At 45.3% G+C, this 24,932-nt stretch overlaps 1 protein-coding gene across 1 annotated transcript in view; it reads right to left on the reverse strand.

Moving 5' to 3' along the window:
- Positions 1 to 2,590: 2,590 nt before the first annotated feature.
- Positions 2,591 to 24,932, reverse strand: part of VPS53 (VPS53 subunit of GARP complex) — a 125,588-nt gene continuing 103,246 nt past the window's right edge. The window contains exons 18-22 of the mRNA XM_082678510.1: positions 23,288 to 23,436; positions 19,194 to 19,263; positions 6,470 to 6,607; positions 4,636 to 4,740; positions 2,591 to 4,175 (exon numbers count right to left, since the gene is read on the reverse strand). Coding sequence (XP_082534636.1) covers positions 4,005 to 4,175; positions 4,636 to 4,740; positions 6,470 to 6,607; positions 19,194 to 19,263; positions 23,288 to 23,436 — 633 coding nt within the window. The 3' untranslated portion in view covers positions 2,591 to 4,004. The remainder of the gene's footprint in view (positions 4,176 to 4,635; positions 4,741 to 6,469; positions 6,608 to 19,193; positions 19,264 to 23,287; positions 23,437 to 24,932) is intronic.

Below are 24,932 nucleotides of genomic sequence, written 5' to 3' on the forward strand. Positions count from 1 at the left end.
GTTTTTTGGAAAGCAGCCTTTGGCAATCCTTCTAATTTGCATTCAGAGGAAATGTGCCACATTTTCCGTAACAGGCAGTCCGGCCAACGCCACCGGGGAGGGAGGAAGCTCTTTTCTCAGTGTCTGCAGGTTTATCCCTAAATGCTACGGAAATAGCAGCTGCTGGGGCAAGGGGAACAGAGGATGGAGCGTCTTTTAAAATGCTTGAGTAAGCTGGATATCCCAGGCGGCAGACCTAAAAACGCAAAGGCCCCGTATTCCGGTGCTTGCTTCAGATGCGGCCTGCACCCAGCAGCAGGCTGTGTCGTCACATGGCCATCCTGTCCAAGTGAGCCCAGGGACAGAGCAAGCGCTGTGGCCACCCACTTGGGGCTCAGGCCTGGCGAGTGGTAAGGAGCAGGTCACATTTCACACGGCCTCGTGGCTGACAGAGCGTGTGCACAGCTGGCTCTTGTGTGACCTTCACTGCCCTGTTAATTACACGCACCCCCCCCGCCCCCTTTCATGGATTCTGAAAACTGCTTTTGTTTCAAACATTCTTTATATCCCTCTACTTACCTGGTTATGTATGTGAGAAAGAAGAGAGCCTGGTGGGTCAATCATCTGGCAGCGTTCTTCTGGGTGGGGTATACGGAAATGTTTCTTTTCTCATCAGATGGATTTCTGGCTACCCTATCGAAGTGGTGAGCTGGTGAAAATAAAGAATGGAAACTAGGGAATGATCTTGAAGCCAACCTAATGGAAGTGCTGCCGCAGATTTTCCAGGGCTGAGGGGAACATCAGACTTCCCCAGAGGTTCGCTGCAAAATGCCCACCCAGCTATTAAGGAAACCGGATTGACTTACTGTGCACAGGACAGAAGGCCTCTGGCAGTCACATGGAGAAGCAGGCTGTGATTGGAGCTGGGAGGTGGAGAAGGGAAAGTCAACGGGGTAGAAATTTGGAGCACAGGGAGGATTCCAAATTAGAAGCAGAACGCTTTATACCTATTTACAGAGGGTTTCCACCACCGCTGGACATGCCGGGACCTCACTGAGGAACATCACATTCTGGTTTCGTGCTGTCAGGGAATGGGCGCATCTTCACCAGGCAGAAGGGCAGATGCTGAGAGGGGAGCCCGGGCTTCACGGGCTCGCTAATTCTTTCCCATAGCCTGTTCTGTTTTCTGTCAACAGTGAGGAAATACATCCTAGCAAATGACATCCAGTAATGCTTTAATTAACTGTAGTATTTTATGCTGCGATATGCGCCACGAAACCACTTCCAGATGGGGGAAAAATGAATGATATTTACACAAAAAAGCAATCCCTTTATTTTCAGGAATCGATACCTTGAGGGTCCAGGGGGCTTATCTATTTTGATAAATACTAGAAAGAGACTGGAAGAGTTTCTTTACTGTGTAAAACCTAACAGTACTCTTTCTGCACGCCAGCTTTTCATGTGTCCGTGTTTCCAAGGCTATTGTTTAAATGGCCCAACACAGTTCTAAGGATTTTATTTTTAGCAATCTGACTTGGAGGAGACAAGAAGTGTGAAACACTTGCTTTCACGCTCAAGCAAGTTGGTTATTTTGGAGATTTCTCTTCCTAGAGAGAGGAATTACATTTCCAGCTGTGAACTTGTGGCATTTTCCCTAGCGTTCTGTAAACGGGGGGCCAGGGCTCCCTGTCCAATGGCAATTCAGGATGGGCTGGTGTCGCGTCCCCTGCGTCCCCTGCTCGCTCGCCCTGCCTGCCCGTCACTCTTACATTGGTCCTTGGACATCTGCTTTCGGTCCTGTTCCACCTGCACCGAGGAGCTGCCCGAGGCATGAGAAAGTCGGTGCCCTTTCCTGGGAAAGCCCCAGGTACTGGGTCTTTGTTCTTCAAGAGAGGGAGGCGTGGCAACAGTTAGCTTCAATTCCAGAACTGAACTTGGAGGTCAAAACACCCCGTCCATGGTGGTTCCCATTTCCCTGTTATGATCCAAACAGAACTTTCTCCAGCCTGGGCACCTCTAACGAGCAATCAGGAAGTCTGTCCAGAGTAAAAACAGCAGTGAACTCTTTATCAATTATAAATTACGAATATTTATTTTAACCACATAAGGTGACTTTAAGTTTTTTTTTTGTTTTTGTTTTTTTTTTTGCGGTACCCGGGCCTCTCACTGCTGCGGCCTCTCCCGTTGCGGAGCACAGGCTCCGGACGCGCAGGCCCAGCGGCCATGGCTCACGGGCCCAGCCGCTCCGCGGCATGTGGGATCTTCCCGGACCGGGGCACGAACCCGTGTCCCCTGCATCGGCAGGCGGACTCCCAACCACTGCACCACCAGGGAAGCCCAAGTTTTTTTTTTTTTTTTAAGGGGCTAGAGAAAGCGGAGGGAAGGAACCGGTACAGTATCTATATAATTTAGCTGAATAACAGAGTTGTTAGCTACTGTTTTTATCAATGAGTGCTCCTTTATATATATTATTTCAAAGTGACAGTAATAAATAAACCTTCTGTTTGGGGCTTGATCATCAAAACAAGAAGAATCCTAGTCAGTACGGGGACAGCATGATTTCTGCCATGGTCCCTACCACCAACACAAATTCAAAACTCAAGCTGCTGGCTATCAGCAAAAAGAAAAACCTTTACCGTTTGGGCACCAGCTCAGTTATACAGTAATTACACTTGCTTAGAGTCGGAAAGAACATACAGTTATGAAAATGTGCAATAGGAACCCTTCAATAAAGCAAACTTCTGTTACAATGGTTCTTCACGAGAAGTAAGCGTTATAATCACCTACGGAACTTTTAAACCTAGATGCTGGGCCCCACTCCAGACCTAATTGATTCACAATCGCCATACATCTGTACTTGTAAAAAAAAAAAAAAAAAGAGCCCCAGGTGATTCTGATGCAGACCCCCCAGATGAGAAACATGCTCTGTCTGTACAGGGCGCACACAGGGCATGCAGCGCCCATCAGCAAGACACTTAACGTAACTCCTACTGACTTCTGCTGGCTCCTTGGAGCTTACTGACAGTGTAATAAATCAGGAAGGCAACTTCCCCGGCTGTGACCACCACCCGGGGCGCAAAACAGCAGCTTGACATCTCAATGCCGTCATGGAGACTTCCAGAAAATGACTCCTCATGATGAAACACAAAGAGAAGTGTGGATCTGTAAACACTGAGAGTGACAAGAACCAGGTGTGGGAGTCCACTGGGTTTCCAGCTCCCAGGCCGAGGACAGATGGCTGAAGTGGCTGTTTGGAGATGGGCCCATCATCCCTTCTTTCAAGAGTGGGAAGAGAATGTTAACCTCAATTAGCTCGGGCTGGATAACCTTACCACAGCCACACCATGGCTGTCTGGGCAGAGTGAAATCTATCGACTGAGCTGCCCACGTGCCCCCCCAGCCCCTTCCCTGCCCTTCCAGCGCTTTTCTTATTTAGCCAGCTTTCCCTACTAGGGCTTAGCTAAAGGCCACACCTCTTTCTTCTGTCACACCTGTAATCTTCCACTTCATAACTTGGGCCCTAGAGCCAAGCCCAGACGACATCTCTTAAGGGTCTGGCCGCAGAGGGAACCTCACACGGCTGCATGTGGAGGAAGGGGTGAGTTCCAGGCTTTCTTACCCACGGTGCTGGGATAGAAGCATGGAAAGGAACAGGACCACATGCCAGAGGGTGTGACTGTGGGGGTGAGGCTACGGAGTCAGCGACAACTGGACCAGTCGGGGGCAGCCCGGGACCAGCAAGTGAAGCACACGGAACCTTCACCCCCAGCTGCCTCTGCTGCAGGAATCAGGGACCATCTTGACTGCCTTTTTATAATCTGGCTGTTACCCGTCTTCTCTGATTAGGACAGGAATTAAGACAGGACATGGGAGAAACATGTGAATGACCCAAACGCCCCAGCAAGTTTCAAGACTGATGATCTGAGAGTCGGGGAAGCACAGGAGAGGTGGGGGGCTTCCGGAGATCTGGGTGCTGGTGGGGGGGGGGTGTCACTGGCTGGGGGAAAAGTGCCCCTTGGACACTCCTACAGTCTCTTTTTAATTAGTTTCTCCAGTTTGCGGATGCGAGATGACTCCTGTTCTGGAGTTGGAGCCAGGAGGGACAGAGAGCTGGAGCCTTCGGGCCCTGAGGGCGGCGCGGGGAGCCTCTGGCGGAAGAGATCCAGCATGCTGCTCTGCTCGCTCCTTTTCAGCCCCTGAGGTGGAGAGAGAAAGGAGGGTGACGTCAGCTCTGGCCCGAAGGGCCCGAGGGCAAGCGCAGTAGCTGGTATTCACTGGGCTGAGGATTAAGGCTTTCTTCAGGGAGATACCAGCCCTGGGTAGCAGCCTGGGAGAGAAGCAGAGGAAGAGGCAATAGGAGAGGAGGGAGAAGGGCTGAGAGGGCGGAGGACAGGCGGCAGGATGCGCGAGGGTAGCCTCCTCTCCACTGCAGTCCCGCTGAGCCTGGCTCTCTGCTGGACGTCAGGGTGCCATCAGAACGGGGACACTCACAGGCCCCGGTTCTTCCTCCTCCTTAAAAGGCTTCTGGGAGTTGGGTGTGCAGCCCGGGCCAGGCATGGGCACTTTGAGATAGCTCCCGGGGGCCAATATCCCATCCTCCAGTTAACCACCGAGCGTAAGAAGGTGCCCGGGGACAAAACAAAACGCGGAGCCAACCTTCATGTCCAGGATCTTCTGGAAGGTTTCTGTGTTGCAGTCCGTCAGGAGTTTGATGTAGTTGTCCACAAACACCACCAACGGCTCGTGAGGGGCCATCACGACCTACCGAGGGAGAGAGACGAGAGTAGGCCTGCCGGGAACACTCACGATCGGAGGCCGAGGATTATCTTTCCTCACTTGCAGGCCGATCACAAAACGGACTCTGCACGATCTTCTTAGGTGGCAGCAGCAGCTGCAAACCCAGAAATGTCCTGACAGCCTGTTTCATCTCGACATTCAGTTAGAGCAATGCTTCCTAAATTTCCTAAATCATAAACGTAACCTGGATTGCTTCTTAAGTACACCTTCCTACGTCCCTCCTCTGAAGGTTCTAATTCAGAGGGCCTGGGGGGAGTCCCAAGTGACTTTAAATATCAGGACCACGGGAAACACTCTGCTGCAGGGTCCCCTGTTTGAGACATTTCGTAGGTTCGTGGTACCTGCTCCTTCTGTCCTGATGTATCACTGTTCCCGAAAGATGGCCTCAAAAGGCACTGAATTAAGTGCATTTTCTCAAAAACAAAACCCCTAGAACAGCCTCACTCTTTTCAAGACTTCAAATCTGGAACTTCATTTAACTACGTCCAATTCATGTACCAACAGCAGGAAAGCAATGGCATCGCAACCCTCACATTCACTGACATTTGGTTTTCAGCATGGCATCTGATCTCCTTCCTCCAGCAGACTGTTTTTTTTTTCCTCCAGAGGCAACCATTGCTTCAATTTTCTTTTTTTTTAATTTTAAAAAATTATTTAATTAATTAATTTTTTGGCTGTGTCGGGTCTTAGTCGCGGCACGCAGGATCTTTTTTTGCGACGCACGGGCTTCTCTCTAGTTGTGGCGCGCGGGCTGCAGAGCAAGCAGGCTCAGTAGCTGTGGCGCGTGGGCCAGCAGACTGCTTTTGTTTTGAATTTCTGAGCATATGACTCAGACTGGCAAGGAGTATGCACTCAGAAGTTCTCTCTAAACCCTGCTCTCCACCCTGCTGAGTAAACCAGCTAGGGAAGAAATGGATTAGCCTGCTTCCGGTTTCCTCAGGCCAAAGCCTGAGGTCTGTGTGGGCCCCTCACCTGCTCCCACCCATGTCAGGGCCTGCCGTTACTTTTCACTCCTCCATCATTCGAGTCATTCTGTTTGGAGACAGACCTGAAGGGCCTGCAGGCCCTGGCCTTCTAAGAGCATCCCCTGACAGTTCCGTTTTTTCTCCAGCCTTCTCTCCCCTCCCCAACAGGCCCCCTTTCCCCTTGACACATCCAGATGGAAATCATATGCAGGAGCTCAAGGCTTCAGACGTTCTCAGCATCATCACCCCATGTATATTTTATTAAACGGGGCTTTAGAAAACCCATTTGCTGATTAGAATCAGTTATGCAACATCTGTTCAGAGTTCCTATAAAGTGGCAGAGTTCAGAGTGCCAAAGAGGCTTACGTGGACCTGAGTAACTGATAGCTGGGCCAGAAATTCCTGCTAAGAAGCAGACAGATCCCTGACTTAGACGCTGATTCACAGTGACAGCGCCACCCAACCTCCAATCTTGGTCAAATCTTATTACAAGAGAATTCCACTATGATGAAGAATTCATTTGTCAGATAGAATTACTGACCCCCCAGTAACAGTGCACTGACTTTCAACAATATCTGATGAGGCCAAAGTCTGTGGACAATCTTTTAGGACTGATGGGCATAGGTCCTAACCTGTGCTTTCAAAGACTAGTACTCAGTACTCCTTGGAATAAACAATCAGATAACCAGGCCCTTTAACCGAAACCCCGAGGAAGACACAAGCCCCACCTTGAGGATCATCTCCGCTCGGGTCATGCCTTTCACCACGATCTTTGTGTAACTGGCTGGGGCTTTCCTCACCACCTGAGAGCCGATGGAAGGCAGATCGAGCAGGACCATCTTCAGGGAGTGGGTGTCCAGCAGCAGCTGAGGGAACAGAGCAGAATAGAACCAGCCACTTCACAGGGACACGATACCTGGTGTACGCACACTGATTAATAACACTTTCCTGATTTTAAATGTAATACGTTCTCATGAACGAATGAACAAACATAAAAGGAAAAACATGAGTTATAATTACTATGACCCAGGAAAAAATAATAAGATGTCACAGTTCAGTGTGGTATCATTCCCACCAGCTTGTGTGTGTGTATAACATGCTAGAGTTATACTGTATAGACAGTTTTACGACCTGGTTTTTCCACTTAATACATGAAGTTTTTTGAATTCTATTTTCCCATCTTGGCAGTCTTTAAAAAAAAAATCATGATTTTTAATGGCTATACAGTACTCTATGGCGTGTGTGTGTGTGTGTAACTTTAATATTTTTAACCATTCCCCTACACTTTGTTTCTAGATTTTTATTATTATAAATAACGAATACTGTAATGAACAGCTGTGTAGATATAATTCTAGGTCTATCAGCGGCATTTCCTTAGGAGACAGTCTTTGGGACAGATCAAAGGACAAGGGCATTTGGGAGGCTCCTCTCACACATCCTGAGCTGCTTTCTGAATGGAATGTACCTATTTACACAGTGCGGACCACACCCACATCAGCACTGAAAACTGCCATAAAAATTTTGCGTATTCAACAGGCAAAACATGGTAATTCCACGCTGCTCTATTGTGGATTTCTCTGGATACCAGTGAGGATGTAGGAGATTAAATCAAATTTAAACATCAGTATCTTGGCAACAAACTGTCTTTTTCTTTCTTTTTTTTTTGGTTCTCTTGGATAGCAATTATTTGGAAGGCTATCAGCTTTCCTGATTGCCCACCAACTGCAGGCACAGAAATGGCATATATACACTGGCCTGTTCAGACAGTGTAGGAGGATGGAATCACATGCCCACCAACCAGACAAAGGTAGCAGTAGGGTGACAGTCTCACTACTGCAACTCTGATGGTCAATCTTACGTTCAGGACAGGGCTTGCTGTATCTACCACTGCCTGCTCCTCTCAGAAAGCTTTTCATAATTATATCAAGCAGGGGTGGAATGGTATCCCTTCAGGCCCTAGGACACCCTGAATTCTCTCATTCTCCCTGTACTTTGCTATGGACAGGAGAATTAACGACTAAAGATAAGACAAACTCATTAATGAGAAACACCATTAACTTAATGGACATGGTGATTATAATTTTGACAATGGTACAAAAATTTGGAGAAGCCATCAATGTTTTACTTGGGATAACACAGAGGGAAATATTGCTCTCAAAAAATGGTGAGGTATTGAAACAGACTGATTCTGAAGTTTATATGGAGAGACAAAAGACCCAGAATAGCGAACGCAATATTAAAGAAGAACAAAGCTGGAGGACTGATCCTACCCAACTTCCAGACTTATAATAAAGCTACAGTAGGGACTTCCCTGGTGGCCCAGTGGTTAAGACTCCACACTCCCAATGCAGGGGGCCTGGGTTCGATCCCTGGTCAGGGAACTAGATCCCACGTGCCACAGCTAAGAGCCCGCATGCCACAACTAAAAGATCCCGCATGCCACAACTAAAGATCCTGCATGCTGCAATGAAGATCCCGCACATGGCAACGAAGATCCTGTGTGCCACAACTAAGACCAAGTGCAGCCAAATATATAAATAAATATAAAATAAAGCTATAGTAATCAAGACAGTTTAGTACTGGTGAAAGAACAGACAAATAGATCAACTGAGAAGAAAAAGCCCAGAAACAAATCCACACAAATATAGTCAACTGGTCATTCACAAAGGAACAAAGGCAATTCAATGGAACAAAGACAGTCTTTCCAACAAATGGTGCTGGAACAGCTGGACATCTATGTTCAAAAAATAAAAGGAAATCTAGACACAGACCTTACACCCTTCACAAAAACTAAATCAAAATGGATTACAGACCTAAATGTAAAACACAAAACTATAAAACTCCTTGAAGATAACATAGGAGAAAACCTAGATGACCTTGGGTACGGTGATGACTTTTTAGATATAACACCAAAGATATGATCTGTGAAAGAAATAATTGATAAACTGGACTTCATTAAAATGAAAAGCTTTTGCTATCCAAAAGACAATGTCAAGGGAATGAGAAGACAAGCCACAGACTGGGAGAAAATATTTGCAAAAGATACACCTTATAAAGGACTGTTATCTAAAATATACAAAGCTTTTTAAGAAAAACTCAACAATAAGAAAACAAGCAACCCAACTAAAAAATGGGCCCAAGAGCTTAACAGATACCTCATCAAAGAAGATATATAGATGACAAATAAGCATTTGAAAAGATGCTCCATATCATTTGTCATCAGGGAAATGCAAATTAAAACAGCAACAAGATACAACTATACATCTATTAGAATGGCTAAAATCTGGAACACTGACAACATCAAATGCTGGTGAGGATGCAGAGCAACAGAACTCTCATTAGTTGCTGGTGGAAATGCAAAATGTTACAGCCACTTTGGAAGACGGTTTGGTGGCTTCTTATATTAAAACTAAACATACTCTAACCATACAATCTAGCAATCATGCTACTCGTTATTTGTCTAGAATTGAAAACTTATGTTCACACGAAAACCTGTACATGGATGTTTTTAACAGCTTTATTCATAATTGCCAAAACTTGGAAGCAAACAAGATAACCTTCAGTAGCTGAATGGAGAAACTGTGGCACACCAGACAATGGATTATTACTTAGTGCTAAAAAGAAATGAGCTATCAAGATACGAAGGAACCTTAGGGACAACTAAGTCCACGCGCCACAACTACTGAGCCTGTGCTCCAGAACCCACCAGCCACAACCACTGAGCCTGCGCCACAACTACTGAAGCCCACGCGCCTAAAGCCCGTGCTCCGCAACAAGAGAAGCCACCGCAATGAGAAGCCCACGCACTACAATGAAGAGTAGCCCCCACTCGCCGCAACTAGAGAAAGCCAGTGCGCAGCAACAAAGACCCAACGCAGCCACAAAAAAAAAAGATATGAAGGAAACTTAAATGCACATGACTAAGTGAAAAGGCCAATTTGAAAAGGCTACATATTGTGCATGACCCATAACACAGCACTCATATCCTTTAGAGAAATTCTTGCCTATGTAAAAAAAACAAACAAAAAAAACCGTTCCCTGCATCCATGTTTGTAAAAGCAGAAGACTGGAAACAACCTAAATGCTCATCAACGGTAGAATGGATAAACAAATGGTGGCATATTCATGCAATGGAATATGATATTTTAGTTAAAATGAGTGAACTCAAACAACCTATAACAACATAGATAAATCTCAGAAAACATTATGTTGGGCAAAAAAAGCAAGTGGGGGGCTTCCCTGGTGGCGCAGTGGTTGAGAATCTGCCTGCCAATGCAGGGGACACGGGTTCGAGCCCTGGTCTGGGAAGATCCCACATGCCGCGGAGCAACTAGGCCTGTGAGCCACAACTACTGAGCCTGCGCATCTGGAGCTTGTGGCCCGCAACAAGAGAGGCCGCGATAGTGAGAGGCCCGCGCACCGCGATGAAGAGTGGCCCCCAGCTCGCTGCAACTAGAGAAAGCCCTCACACAGAAATGAAGACCCAACACAGCCAAAAATAAAGAAAGAAAGAAAGAAGCTTTCATTTAAAAAAAAAAAAAAAGCAAGTGGGGAATGATATGTATAGTACCATTTGTATAAAGTTTAAAAATATGCAAAACAAAATTATATATCTTTTGTGAATAGATCCACATGTAACATATCAAAACATATACGGGAATGATAAAAATCAAAATCAGAATAGTGATTACCTCTGGGCATGTAGGGAGGCGAGAGGAAGGGTAGGGTCCAGGGGGGACTTCAGCCATAACTGTAATGATTTACTTTATATAAAAAACATCTAAAGCAAATGTGGGAACATGTTAAGATCTGACTAAGCTGAGTGGGAAGCTGATATTCTTGACATTATTTTCTCTACTTTTATTAACTGAAACTATGTCTTTTTCTTCTTCTTCTTTTTTTCCCACACTATGTTATTTGAGGCCTAGTGAGGATTCAACTTTATCTTCCATACAGCAAAATTTCAGAGCCTTGTCAAAATCAAAGGCATGTCTTGGCATTATTTGCTAGCAGGAAAAAAAAAGATCAGTGATCATTTAAAAACTTATGGGGATTCTTCCTGTTTTTTCTGTACTTCTATTTCCCAGAGATATATTATATGCATAAATAATTGTACAGTCTTAAGCGACAGGAAGAGCTTTGAATGAGCCAGACATAACTCTCTAGTGTCTCCCATATTTTGAGAGATAGGACTTTTTCAATTCCCAGCCAGTCACAATAAAATTTTGTCCTCACCAGACAACTGTACAGATGGAAATCTTCGTCTCAGGTTTTACCGGAAGTAATGCAGTCAGAAAAGGTGGGAGCTAGTCTGATAGGCTTAGCAGCTGTCTGTGGGCAATGAAGGTGAAAGGCCCCATTTATCATGAAAATCTGCTGGCTTTCATCTTTGAAAATAGCTGAAAGTTCATCCCCTTAGGCATGAGGCATTGGGCAAGAGGTGGCCATCCACCAAATTTGTTTGAGCCTCAGAGATAAATTTTGGGGTGGTGTGGCTCATGTTCTTGATGGGCTACTGGGGTGCAGATCTGGCCAGCATGCAATGCCTGGGAAGCATCATCACCCAGCAGTGGAAAGCTCTGAGGGGTTTACTTCTTAAAGAGCCCCTACAACTCTTGGGGGTCATCATGACTATCACAGTGATGGAAACCTTGAGTAGACAAGATAAAAGGCCCACTGCTAGAAGGTAAAGGACCATATATACAACGCTAAGTTTCAATGAGGTGACACAGAAGAGACAGTTCCAGATATGAAGAATGGATGGACCAAGGTGAGGACATGCCTAGTTTCTTTCCTCTTTTCTTTTTTTTAAAATTTAGGTGTAACTTTCATACAGTAAACTACACAAAGACCAAGTACATAGCTTGATAAACTATTACATATGTATACACCTATTGCCTCATTAAAGATATGGGACATTTCTCCATCGACAGAAGAATGGATAAAGAGATGTGGCATATAAGATGTTACTGAAAAACCCGAACGAACTTTTTGGCCAACACACACACGCACACACACACACACACACACACGCACGCACGCACGCACGCATGCAAAATGGAATACTACTCAGCCATAAAAAGAATGAAATAATGCCATTTGCAGCAACATGGATGGACCTAGAGATTATCATACTAAGTGAGGTAAGTCAGACAGAGAAAGACAAATATCATATGATATCACTTATATTTGGAATCTAAATGAAATGATACAAATGAACTTATTTACAAAACAGAATCAGACTCACAGACACAGAAAACAAACTTATGGTTACCAAAGGGGAAAGGGCAGGGGGATAAATTAGGAGTTTGGGATTAGCAGATACACACTGCTATATATAAAATAGATGAACAATAAGGTTCTACTATATAGCACAGGGAACTATATTCAATATCTTGTAATAACCTATAATGGAAAAGAGTATGAAAAAGAATATACATATATATAACTGAATCACTCTGCTGTACACCAGAAACTAATACAATATTGTAAATCAACTATACTTCAATTTTAAAAAAATTAAAAAAAAAAAAGGATATGAGACATTTCTTGCATCCCAGAAGGCTCCCTCAGGTTCTCTTCCAGTCAACGCTCTCCCTTCCTTCCTAACAAAGACGACCACTCTTCTGCCCTCCGTCACTCAGGATTCGTCTACTGCTCATTAACGTGCTACGAACATTCTTGTACATGCCTTTGGTGGCCATACACCCTTATTTCTCTGGGGTGGCGTCTACGCAGAATTGCCGGTTCAAGGAGTAAGCATATGTTTAGCTTTAGTACAGACTGCCAGATAGTTTTCCAATTTGGTTGTGCTGATTTCCATTCCTACCAGCGATGCATGAAAGTTCCAGTTGCTTCACATCTTCACCAACACTTGGTATCGTTGGCCTTTTTAATTTTAGCCATTCTAATATCATTGTGACTTTAATTTATATTTCCCTGGATGATTAATATGCTTTTTGGCTTTTTTGGTGAGCCTCCTTCTGAAGTGCCTATTCAAATCTTTTGTCATTTTTCTACTGGTTGATCATCTTTTTCTAATTGATTTGTTGAGGGGTTTTTTTAAGTAATTTTTTCAACTTTATTGAGGAATAATTGACAAATATACTTTAACTGCATATACTAAAAGTGTACAAGGTGATTATTTGACATACATATATATTGTGCAATGATAACCAAGATCAAGATAGTTAACTCTCCTTTTGTGTATGTGGTAAGAATGCTTACGATCTACTCTCAGCAAATTTCAAGTATATCATACCACATTATTAATTACAGTCACCATGCTGTACATTAGGTCCTTAGAACTTATCTTAGAACTGAAATTGTGTACCCTTTGACCTACATCTCCCCATTTCCCCCTTCCCCCAGCCCCTGGCAACTAACATTCTATTCCCTGTTTCTATGAAATTGTTTTTTTTTTTTCCTTTTAAGATTCCACATATAAGTTATATGTTAAGAGATTTTTAAAAGTATATACTTAGAATATGAGTACGTCGTTACATATATTGCAAATATCATCTGCTACTCTGGCTTGTCTTTTGAGAAAAAGAAGTCCTTAATTTTAAGTACTCCAAATAATCTCTTCTTTTATGATTGGTACTTTTAATGTTTTGTTAAGGAATCTTTGCCTAACCCACAGTCATAAAAATATTCTCTTATTATCTTCCAGAAGTTTTGTTGTCTTATCTTTCACTTTCAGAGCTATAATCCACCTGGAATTGATTTTTTAAAAACTGAGATACAATATACCATAAAATTCACCTTTTAAAAGTGTACCATTCAGTTCCAGACATCTCAACACACCACAAATAAATTCCATACCCATTAGCGATCACATCTCTTTTCCTCCTCTCCTCCACCCCTTGCCAACCATTAGTCTACTTTCTGTCTTGTGGATTTGCCTGTTCTGGACATTCCATATAAATGGAATCATACATTATGTGACCTTTTGTCTGTGGCTTCTTTCACTTAGCGTATCGTTCTCAAGGTTCATCTATGTTGTAGCATGTGTAAGTATTTCACTTCTATTTAGAGCTGAATAATATTCCCTTGTAAGATTAAACCATTTTCTTTATCCATTCATCAACTGATGGGCATTTGAGTTGTTTCTCCTTTTTGGCAATTATGAATAACGCTGCTTTGAATAACGCTGCACAAGTGTTTGCGTGAACATACTTTTCCAGTTCTTTTGGGTTTCTATCTAGGAGTGGAATTGCTGGGTTACACGGGAACTCTATGTTTAACATTGTGAGAAACTGCCAAACTGTTTCCCAAAATGGCTGCAGGATTTTCCATTTCCAGTGTACGAGGGTTCTAATTTCTCCACATCCTTGCTGGAACTGACTTTCCTATGTGGTGTGTGGTTAAGGTCAAGATTAATTTTTTTTCCACGTGGATATTCAATTACTCAGCACTGTTTACTGAGAAGACCATCCCTTCCCAACTGAATTAGTGCCGTTTTTGTCATAAATCAAGTGTCTATGTATGTGTGGGTCTATTTCTGAACTTGACTCTGTTCTGTTGGCCCATTTGTCCCTGTGTGCTTAATTACTTCAGCATTAAAATAAGTCTTGGTATCCTGAGGTTTAAATCCTCCAACTCTCTGCTCTTTCTTTAGAGTTATTTTAGCTATTCTTGGTCTCTGCACCTCCATCCAACTTTTAGAATCAACTTATCAATTCCCATTCACACCCACATCCACCCCACCCCTACTGGGATTTTACTGTATCTAGAGGTTAATGTTGGAAGAATTGATATTTTAAAAATAGTGAGTCCTGGGCTTCCCTGGTGGTGCAGCAGTTGAGAGTCTGCCTGCCGATGCAGGGGACACGGGTTCGTGCCCCGGTCTGGGAGGATCCCACGTGCCGCGGAGCGGCTGGGCCCGTGAGCCATGGCCGCTGAGCCTGCGCGTCCGGAGCCTGTTGCTCCACAATGGGAGAGGCCACAACAGTGAGAGGCCCACATACCGCAAAAATAAATAAATAAATAAATAAAAATATTGAGTCCTTTAATACATGAACATGAGCTTTCCTGACATTTTAAAGGTCTTCTTTAATGTCTCTTAATATTGTATCATTTTCTGTGTAAAAGACTAGCACACTTTTTAATAGACTTATTCCTAGCTATTTAAGGTCTCCTAACGCTACTGTATATGGTTTCATTAAAAATTTTTCATTTTAAATGGTTTGTTGCTGTTATATGCAAATATTAAAAATAATTTAAATACTGACCTTATATCTCACACCCCTACTAAACTTATATTCTAATAGTTTGTAGATTCTCTTGGATATTGTCATTCACAATCACGTTCTCTGTGAAATGTGAAAAATGACAGTTTTGTTTCTTCCATTCTAATCTGTGTACCTTTTATTTCTTTAAAACTTTCTTTTATTTTTTGTCTTATTGTTCTGGCTAGGACTTCAAGGGCAATGTGGGATAGAAATGGTGACAGCAGACATCCTTGTCTTGTTCCTAATGTCAAGAGAAAATCTTTCTATATTTGACCATTAAGTGTGATGTTTATGGCAATATTGTTTTTCATTAACTGATTCATTTCTTTCATGAGCTGGCTCGGTCTCCCCATCTCCAGGACCCTGGCGACCCTGCCAATGCTTGTAAACCCCTGTGGAGAATGGCCGTGCCTGTCTCTTTGTGTGGCACAAAGGGAGGACCCTTTTGACTGGGTGACAGAAGAGGCTTCAAGCTCTCAGTGGGAAGGAGGGCCTCATAAAAATCAAGATGGGCCAGAGCTTAATGAGACAGAGAAAAGTGAGCAGTTGGGTAGTTAAGAGATTCAAAAACGTCTTTAGGGACTTCCCTGGTGGCGCAGTGGTTAAGAATCCACCTGCCGACGCAGGGGGACATGGGTTCGAGCCCTGGTCCGGGAAGATCCCACATGCCGCAGAGCAACTAAGCTCGTGCTCCACAACTACTAAGCCCGCGTGCCACGACTTGCCACAGCTACTGAAGCCCGTGCGCCTAGAGCCCGTGCTCCGCAACAAAGAGAAGCCACCGAAATGAGAAGCCCACGCACCGCAACGAAGAGTAGTCCCCGCTCGCCACAACTAGAGAAAACCCGTGCGCAGCAACGAAGACCCAACGCAGCCAAAAATAAATAAATAAATGAATGAATAGAAAAAAATGTAGATGTTTAAAAAAAAATCACGTTATTTAAAAACTAAATAAATAAATTTATTTTAAAAAAAGTCAATATGGTCAAAATGTGGTAATATGTATGATGGAATACTGTTCAGCCTTAAAAAGAAGGAAATTCTGAAGCATACTAACATGAAGAAACCCTGAAAGCACACTGAGTGAAATAAGCCAGACACAAACGGACAGATACTGTATGATTCCACTTCTAGGAGGTCCCTCGAGCAGTCATATTCATAGCGATAGAAAGGAGAATGGTGGCTGCCAGCAGCTGGGGCAGGAGGGCTGGGGAGCTAGTGTTTAATGGGAAGGGAGTTTCAGTTTGGGATGATGAAAAAGGTCTGGAAGTGGATGGTGGATGTTTGCACAACAATGTGAATATACTTAATACTAGGAACTGTACACTTAAAATGGTTAAAATGTTAAATTTTATGTTATGTATGTTTTACCACAATAAAAAAAGTCAATATGGTATATAAAGATAATTCAAAGGAAAATATTTATGGATCTAAAATATTCTGAGCAATATAGTTCATGTCTATATTTCATAGACATGAACTATATTGCTCAGAATATTTTATTTTTATTTTTTTAAGATTTTTTTTAAATATTTACTTATTTATTTGGTTGTCCTGCGTCTCAGTTGCAGCAGGTGGGCTCCTTAGTTGAGGCATGCAAACTCTTAGTTGTGGCATGCTTGTGGGGTCTAGTTCCCTGACCAGGGATCAAACCCGGGCCCCCTGCATTGGGAGCGCAGAGTCTTAACCACTGCGCCACCAGGGAAGTCCCCTCAAAATATTTTAGATCCACAATACAATAGATCTAGAAGGAGGTGTGTGGAGAGTCTGATTCAGGGCTCTTATTTAAACATGAGGAAACTGAGTCCAGAGCAAGGAAGCAACTGCTCGTGATCACAGGGACCATTAAAAGCAGAGCGGGGACTGGACCCCAAGTTTTAGGGTCCTTTTCCCAACACTACAATCTGCTGCTTCCTCTCTGGTAAGTAGTTTATGCAAATGGATTCCTTTTTTTTTTTTTTTAAATAAGTTTATTTATTTATTTTTGGCTGTGTTGGGTCTTCGTTGCTGCACGCAGGCTTTCTCTAGTTGCAGCGAGTGGGGGCTACTCTTCGTTGCGGTGCGCGGGCTTCTCATTGCAGTGGCTTCTCTTGTTGCGGAGCATGGGCTCTAGGCACGCGGGCCTCAGTGGTTGTGGCATGTGGGCTCAGCAGTTGTGGTTCGTGGGCTCTAGAGCGCAGGCTCAGCAGTTGTGGCTCACGGGCTTAGCTGCTCCGCGACATATGAGATCTTCCCAGACCAGGGCCCGAACCCGTGTCCCCTGCATTGGCAGGCGGATTCTTAACCACTGCGCCACCAGGGAAGTCCCTGGATTCCTTTTCTACTGTGTGCTCGGTCATAGATACTGTGGCCAAAAGACTAATTAATGACCCTGCAAATCCCACAAGACTCTCTGAAAATCACAAACTAGCAAGAAGCATTACAAATACTGGTATGGTTCAGTTCCACGTGCCCTTGCAATTGCTCAAGTGGACTCTGGGGCCCAAAGAGAAATAATTCACTTTATACAGTAATCAGGAAGAGAATCAAGAGCAGGAAAATGTCTCCTTTCCCATTTTTGGCACAAGTATTAAAGTGTAGTCTAAATTTAGGATCTAGTACTTCTGTGGCAAAGCAGAGGCATCTGAGATTAGGCCTCAGTCTTTGCTTTGACTCTCACAGCTTTTGTTAAAGTTTGGATTACAGCCGCTGCAAGATTTGCAGCAGAATCTGTGTGTTTTTTTTTTTTTCCCGGTACGCGGTCCTCTCACTGTTGTGGCCTCTCCTATTGCGGAGCACAGGCTCTGGACGCGCAGGCTCAGCGGCCATGGCTCACGGGCCCAGCCGCTCCGCGGCATGTGGGATCTTCCCGGACCGGGGCACGAACCCGTGTCCCCTGCATTGGCAGGCAGACTCTCAACCACTGCGTCACCAGGGAAGCCCGGTTCCTATGGTTTTGCTGCCTGATTGATCACGCCTCCAGCTCCATGACTGCTTGGGTTTCTAAGGCCAGATACTCAGGGCAAGAACGGACCCAAGCTAAACCTGAACTTCACGTGGGAATCCTCCAAGGGCCACATTGCCTTTAGTTCTCACCCACGGCCTCCCCCAGGCTGGGCCTGTTGAGATCTATGCTCTCCTGTCACCCACTCCTATTTGTCTGGGGTCTGAGAAAGTAAAACACCAGTTTCACAGATGGTTTTCTCATCCGCATCTCAAAGCAGAAGTAAATATTGGCCAAATTGATATATTTCTGAAGGTGCGGGCTTTCAAGTCTGAGCTGATTATTTTAACATTCTTTTAAAGAAGAGAAAATCTGAGGAAAATAGATATGACATTGGGTTCATGTGACAATATGAAAATATCATGCCACTGGACACTAAATGAGCTTGTAAGGCCTGGGCAGAGCTGCAAACTCATGGAAACATGCTCCCAATGAGTCAACTTTGTGTTCCAGTGGCTTCATCAAGTCTAGAGACAGAAACCTAGTAACTGAGAATCTAAAGCTTCTCTCAGACACACAGAGAGCAATCACTCCGCGTCCTCTCCTATCACACACAAAAGTGAACAGAGTGGATTCCCGATAAACATGAGTTAATGAAACTGGGCATGCTGCGGCATTATTCTGCTGTTTCCCGAGGACAGAATTCGTTCTGTGTTTATGACATGCAAGAGGTAGAATTTCCAAACACTGAAATTCTACACTCAGACACAGTCGGTCAGTGTCTGAACCCACGCAACCTCCCAGGAAGTTTGCTGAGACAGTACTTCTGACTCTGCTAAGCTGGTCAGCCAGACAGCCCGCGGCAAGCATCAACTAGATGTTTCTATGTGGGGAGATGGGCATTGACAGTGGAAACAAACTATCAGTAGTAACAGCTGGCATTTGCTGAGGGCTTCTCATACGCCTGACATTGGGTCAAGCACTTCAGTGCATTATCTTGTTTAATCTTCACAACCACCCTGTGAGGCGCTGCTGTGAGTATCCCCATTTTATAGCTGAAGAAACTACAGCCCTGGAAGGTTAAGCAACTTGTCTAAGGACAAACACCTTAGGAGGTACTCAATGAAAATGTTTTCAATAAATGGATGAATAATTTAAGCTGCCAGGTCATCATTCTGTCCTCAAACAGGGAAATCAGTGACTTTACTTCTCCACAGCAGCTCTGTACTAGGAAGTTACACAGTCTGATCTACGACAAAAGCCATAAGGAACAGTCCTATCCCAGTTCCGTCTTACCTGTTCTGCTCCCACCATGCTAATTGGCTTGCACTTGAAGAGGTGGGTGATGAACTTGGGAATGAAGGAGCTGTGGATAAAAAAGAAGTGACAAATTAGGCTTATATTCTCTTTGGTAAAGAACTGCAGAAACATTTCTTCTTTTTTTAAGGCCCCACTTCCTTCTACAAGAAAACTGAGAATTAAAGTAGACACTACTGTGGCCTACAAGCATCCACTCTTTTTCTTTCTAACTATAGCCCTGGTTTTATTTAGGTAAATCTGGCCTTGGGTTGCTGGGGAAAAGCTGATCCCTCCTAAACTACAGGCAGAGCCTGGGGTCCCTTGGTGACTGTTGTTGGTACTGACATGGCTTGTCATCCAAGCCAGCTGGAGGGAAGGACTTCATTGCACGGCTGGGGCGAGTCTCTCTTCTTCTTTAGGGTATTCGTGTGTTTGGATTTAACATCTAGAGCTAACATTTTACCACTGTTCTAAGGATGAAGCCAGGCCCAAGGAGAGGAGGGTAAGTAAAGAGCCTGAGTCCTTAATGACATTGCTGAACCACTGAGGCAGTCATCTTTGGATCTCTCCTATCTCTGGACTTTGGTTATATGAAATAAAAAAAATTCACCTCTGTTTAGGTCAGTCTGAGTCAGGGCTTCTATGACTAGTAGCTGAAAACATCCTAATAGATAAAGATAGTCCAATACACATGAGGTAGTTATGCGATCTTAAATGCAAAAAAATAGGAAATAAATGCTAAGGGAGTAACTGTCAGATCAGGGAACAAAATACATGATCTCCAAAAAGTTTACTGGGGACTGAAGGGCAACCTGGGCCAGGTAGATTGATGATGCTGGTTTGGGGAAAGGGAGAATATGATTTTAATAGGTCAGGAGGGCTTTTTAGAAAAAAAACTGCAGAGGCCTGTGTAGGGAAGGCTGAGTTGTACTGGTGCAGAACAGAAGATGTGGGAACCGGAAATGCCTATAATCAGGCCAGATTCAGAGTGAGCTGACCAGGAGAACACAGGGCCCACGACGAAGGGAGGACCATGGCAATAAAGGGCTTGGAGGTCGAGGTAAAGCCTGGCCAGCCTCTCCCTCTCCTCACTCTCCAAATGCTGCTCTCAGGCTTGCGCTCGCCACGCTCTGCTCCCTCCACATCTTTCCCAGAATGCGTGTGCCCACTCTGCTATCCAGTGGCCTACTGGACATCCCACTGGCATGGCACCAGTACCTCGACCCCAGCATATCCAAGACTCAGCCCCACCCCAAAACCAGGCTCAGGGGACTGGATCTCCTCTGCCCAGTCATCCAAGTCAGAAACCATACCCTTGCCCTCAACTCCATTATCCAATCAGTTCCCAGCTCTTCCCTGAAGGCCCACACCCACCCCTCCTGACCAGCCCCCTGCCGCTGCCCTTCTCTTTCTCACTAGAGCTCTTTCAGTTGTTTCCTAACTGGTCTCCTAGCCTTCGGCCTTATCATTTCTCATCCATCAGCCAGCTGCCAAAGAAATCTATCAATATTTCAGATGCAAACATGACCAAGACGCTCCCCTGATTACAATTCTTGCGATGGCTGCAGACAGGCCTTCCTTCACTGTCTTGACTCTCTCTCCCCAGCCCCATCTTGCTAAGCCCTAGTGCGCTGTGCTTCAAGTGGGCTGGGCCACTTGCAGATCCTACGACTCTGTAGAGGCTGTCTGATGCCTCTGTGCACTTGCTCACGCTGCTCCCTCTGCCTGGAACGCCCTTCCCCACGGCCTTGCAGGTCAGTGCACACATGTCTCCCGGACTCTGCTCAAGGCCAGCTTTCCTATGAAGCCTTTCCTCAGTCACCTCCACCATACTCTGCAGAGTTCACAGACCTCTAGCCTAATACGTAACCTACTCTGTTACACTTATTTGCTTACACGTCTACTTCCCTCCACTTGACCGTAAGGCAAATGCAGACAGGGACCACGTCTACTAAGCCAAAGCACTTAACTCTGCATCTGGAACACAGCAGGCGCTCAACGGACTGCACGCTGAATAAATAATAAATAATAATGGTAACAGCTAACGCTTTTTAAATGTCAGCATGGTACCAGCACTTTACCAGGACGTTTTTAACACTTCTGATTTTATCCCTCCAACCACTAGTAAGAGATCTATCATCTCCATGACTGAATGGAGGAGAATCAGCTGAGTGGATGAGGGAAGTCGCTTATGGTTCAAACAGTAGTTTCAATCAGCGGGGTGATCCTGATGTCTAAACAGGAGAGACTGTGGTTGCTTCAGAGACCCAGTGGAGGCAAAAGGAAACATCCAAGGCTTTGCGTTAGTGAGATGAGAAGGGAAGTTAAAAGGAAAGAGATGTCAGCTCCAGATATCAGATCTACGGGAATGCCTGCCGATTGATCAGGAGGGGGTGAGGACAAGGGCCTATGTGGAAGGGATCCTTCGGGCTCTAAAGCAGAGCCAAGTAGTGTGAGATTGCATTACGACCAATGGCAATGACGCGCACAGTTTATAACCTAAATTACTTCACACTAGAGTAGGCTTCGAGCGTGCCCTTGAACTGGCTCTGTGTGCTAGACTGTAGGGGTGGGGCGGGGAAGATCTAGGGACCAGGGACATGTCTGTGTGGGAAGAGCTCCAGCAACGTGACGGGTAACTGCCAGAGGCTCCTCCAGGCCGCTGCAGTGGTGGCAGTTATCGCTCTTGGCTGCAGAAGGGTTTTCTCACAGCGCCCATCTGAGGGTTCTGGCCTTCAGCTGGGAGTTTATAATGATGAGAGGGTACCGGGGATTAAATGAGAAAACCGCTTTTTAGATCACAGGTTAAACTTTTCCAGATGTGAGAGGTGGGCATCCTCTTCCCAGCTCACCCAATATGGGCTTAGTAATGAAAGCAAAGGGCTCTGAGAGAATGTGAGGCGGACGCCGGGACTAGGTAAGTAAGTGGACCCCTGACTCACTTTAACATTGGCTCCATCAGACCCCCGTGCATCGCACTGGAGGTTCTTGGCCACGGCCAATTTTTCTAGAGACGCTGTTTCTACCCGGGGTTACGGGGAGTGTCACAGTGTGATTTACCAGCAATGCTTTCAACACGCGTTAAGGAGCACCCAGAGAGTGGAGGGGTGTCCGCTCCTGGCCTACCCGCCGCCCCGCACATGTCAATGCCTCCCGGGAGAGGCCACGCGCGCCTTTCCTGACAAACTGGGAACTGAAGCTTACGCCACAAGCCACTCCGTAACTGTTGCTCCTGAGGGATTCATTTGTGAGGGAAAGCCTTAATTGAACACAAACTGGGAGAGATCTGGGGAAGACAGAAACTTGGAGCCCTAAATCACCCTTTGGGACTTGGATGAGAACAACCTAAATTCAGTAGCTGGGACTGGGCCCATCTTCCTGAGGCCCTTGCCTGCGAAGTCTGCCAAAACGCTTGTTTGATACTTGGTCAGAGGAGGTACTGACCCTCCACGGTGTCCGGTCTCCAGAGAAACAGTGCTATAGCCAGATGCTGACTGTCGAGGGACCAGACCATTTCCCCTCTTTAAAACAAGCCAGAAATGGCCACACAGGAGGACGTGGCAGGAAGACACGCAGCGCAGTGTTCACTCCACCTACTTGGCAATGGACTGGCTCCCTGACTTGCTCTCCCCGATTTCTAGTACCTTCCCTGGGCTCACGCATGCCCACAAGTGGATACATTCCAGCAGCCACAGTAACGAGTGCCATGAGGAAGGAGTAAGACAAGGCTCAAAAGAAACAACCCACGGTTCCTACCCTTAAAAAGCTTATCATCTAGCTGGAGACACAAAATACATACATGAAATGTTGAAAAATACTTTTCATTACCCAAACCTGGGGGGAGGCAGGGGTGTCATCATGTCCACGTAATTCGAATGACAGGAGCTCCCCACTCACTTCTGTCTGTCTTAATGAGGATGACTGTATGGCTGCTACTGTTCTTTAGGACCTTAAGTAGCAAATTTAGTTTCTTATGCTTCTCTGGGGTACAAAAAAATTAGCTGGACGGCGGGGACACCTGGATCGGGCGCGTGCTGGTGGTCAGCATGGCATTCAGAACAACCCAGTGATGAGGATGTTCTAGGACTTACTTTGCAAATTTAATGCAGAACTGTGTGAAGTATTTCCGCGTGGAAGCCAGGTTGTCACGGATGATGGGGACGTTCTGTTTAATGTGAAGAATGACAGAGGTGACGTAGGGGCTCTGGTCACCGACATGCTCCACGTTCTGCCACTGCATCTGAAAATGGAGACAGGGCGGGACAAGCCTTTAGGTCCTCTGCTGGAGGATAGCCTTACCTCTTAGCGAGGAAGGGGCAAGGGTGGTGGAAATGAGCCCGTGACTTGCTGTCACGGAGGCTGATTTGTCTTGGGGGGGTTTGTCTCTCCCTGTCTATAGGAGCTAATCATGAATAGAAACAAGTAAGCCCACCTTTTCCCTGACAGTGAAGTGTACCTTTTCCTACCCTGTCCCTCTCAGGCTTCAAACAGCCTTCCCTCCTCGTCTAAGTGCCACCTTCTTTCTAAACGAACCCTCACCAGGCAGATGAACTGGGTCGTAGTCTTCTACAAGCTGCTCCACCTGAAAGGCGCTGTGGGTGGACAGGGGAGGGACGTCTACTTCCGACCAGGCTGGCAGCTTGGGAAACCCGAGAGGTGGCTGGGCCACACGAAAGGAAACCTGGAATGCCCTTCTCTCAGGTACACGGGGAGGAGTTGGGGTTTTTTTTTTTTTTTTTTTTTGCCGTACCCTGCAGCATGTGGGACCTTAGTTCCTCGACCAGGGATTGAACCCGCACCCCCTGCATTGGAAGGCTGAGTCTTAACCACCGGACCGCCAGGGAAGTCCCAAATTGGAGATTTTTTTTTTTTTTTAAAAAGGAAATTAGAAACAATATGACCTGTGAGACTTGCTTCAAAATAATCTAGTGCTGGGAGGAGCAGGTGAAACAAGATTAGTGAAGCTGGGTGATGGGTACATGAGGTTCATTATACTGTTTTCTCTATTTTTTCTGAAGTATAGTTGCTGTACAATACAGGTGTGTTGTACAGGTGTATAATACAGCAACAGTTACAGGTGTACAATATAGCAACTCACAACTTTTAAAAAGTATAGTTGATTTACAATGTTGTGCTGGTTTCTGAGTGACTCACAGTTTTGAAAGGTGATGCTCCATTTATAGTTATTATAAAATATTGGCTATATCCCCTGTGTTGTACATTATATCCTTGTAGCTTATTTTCTCTGCTTTTTGGTGGCTTATTTCTTCTACTTTTCTGTTTTCTCTACTTTTGTATATAATTGAAAATTTTCATAATCAAACATTAGACTCTTACTCCTAGAGCCTTTGGGGTTATGTGGGATTTCAATCAAGGGGAAGGAAAGAGGATCTCTGGCAAACACGAGGGGCAGGTCAGAGGTTAAGACAGTGCCATGGGGAACGGGGCAGGGACTGTGTAGATGGCAGGTGCGGGGGAGATGGGCATCACTGAGAAGCCCTGTGTGACCCCTGACCAGGCCATGAACAAACACGAGAGACCTGCTGGGCTTAAGTTCTCACAACCTGAGGAGAACTAGGGAAAATGCTCTGAAAGCATGTACAGTAAAAGGGAGGAAGAAGCAGTGGTGTGATACTGCTTCCGCCTCGGATACACATGGGAGAAGGGAGGTCTTACCAGCTCCCAGCCTGCCCCGCGCTGGGGCTCTGCTGAGTCAGCCTCTCAGAACAGAGCCGG

This window comes from Grampus griseus (genome assembly GCF_964374135.1).
Source record: "Grampus griseus genome assembly, chromosome: 20".
In the NCBI taxonomy this organism is placed as follows: Eukaryota; Metazoa; Chordata; class Mammalia; order Artiodactyla; family Delphinidae; genus Grampus; species Grampus griseus.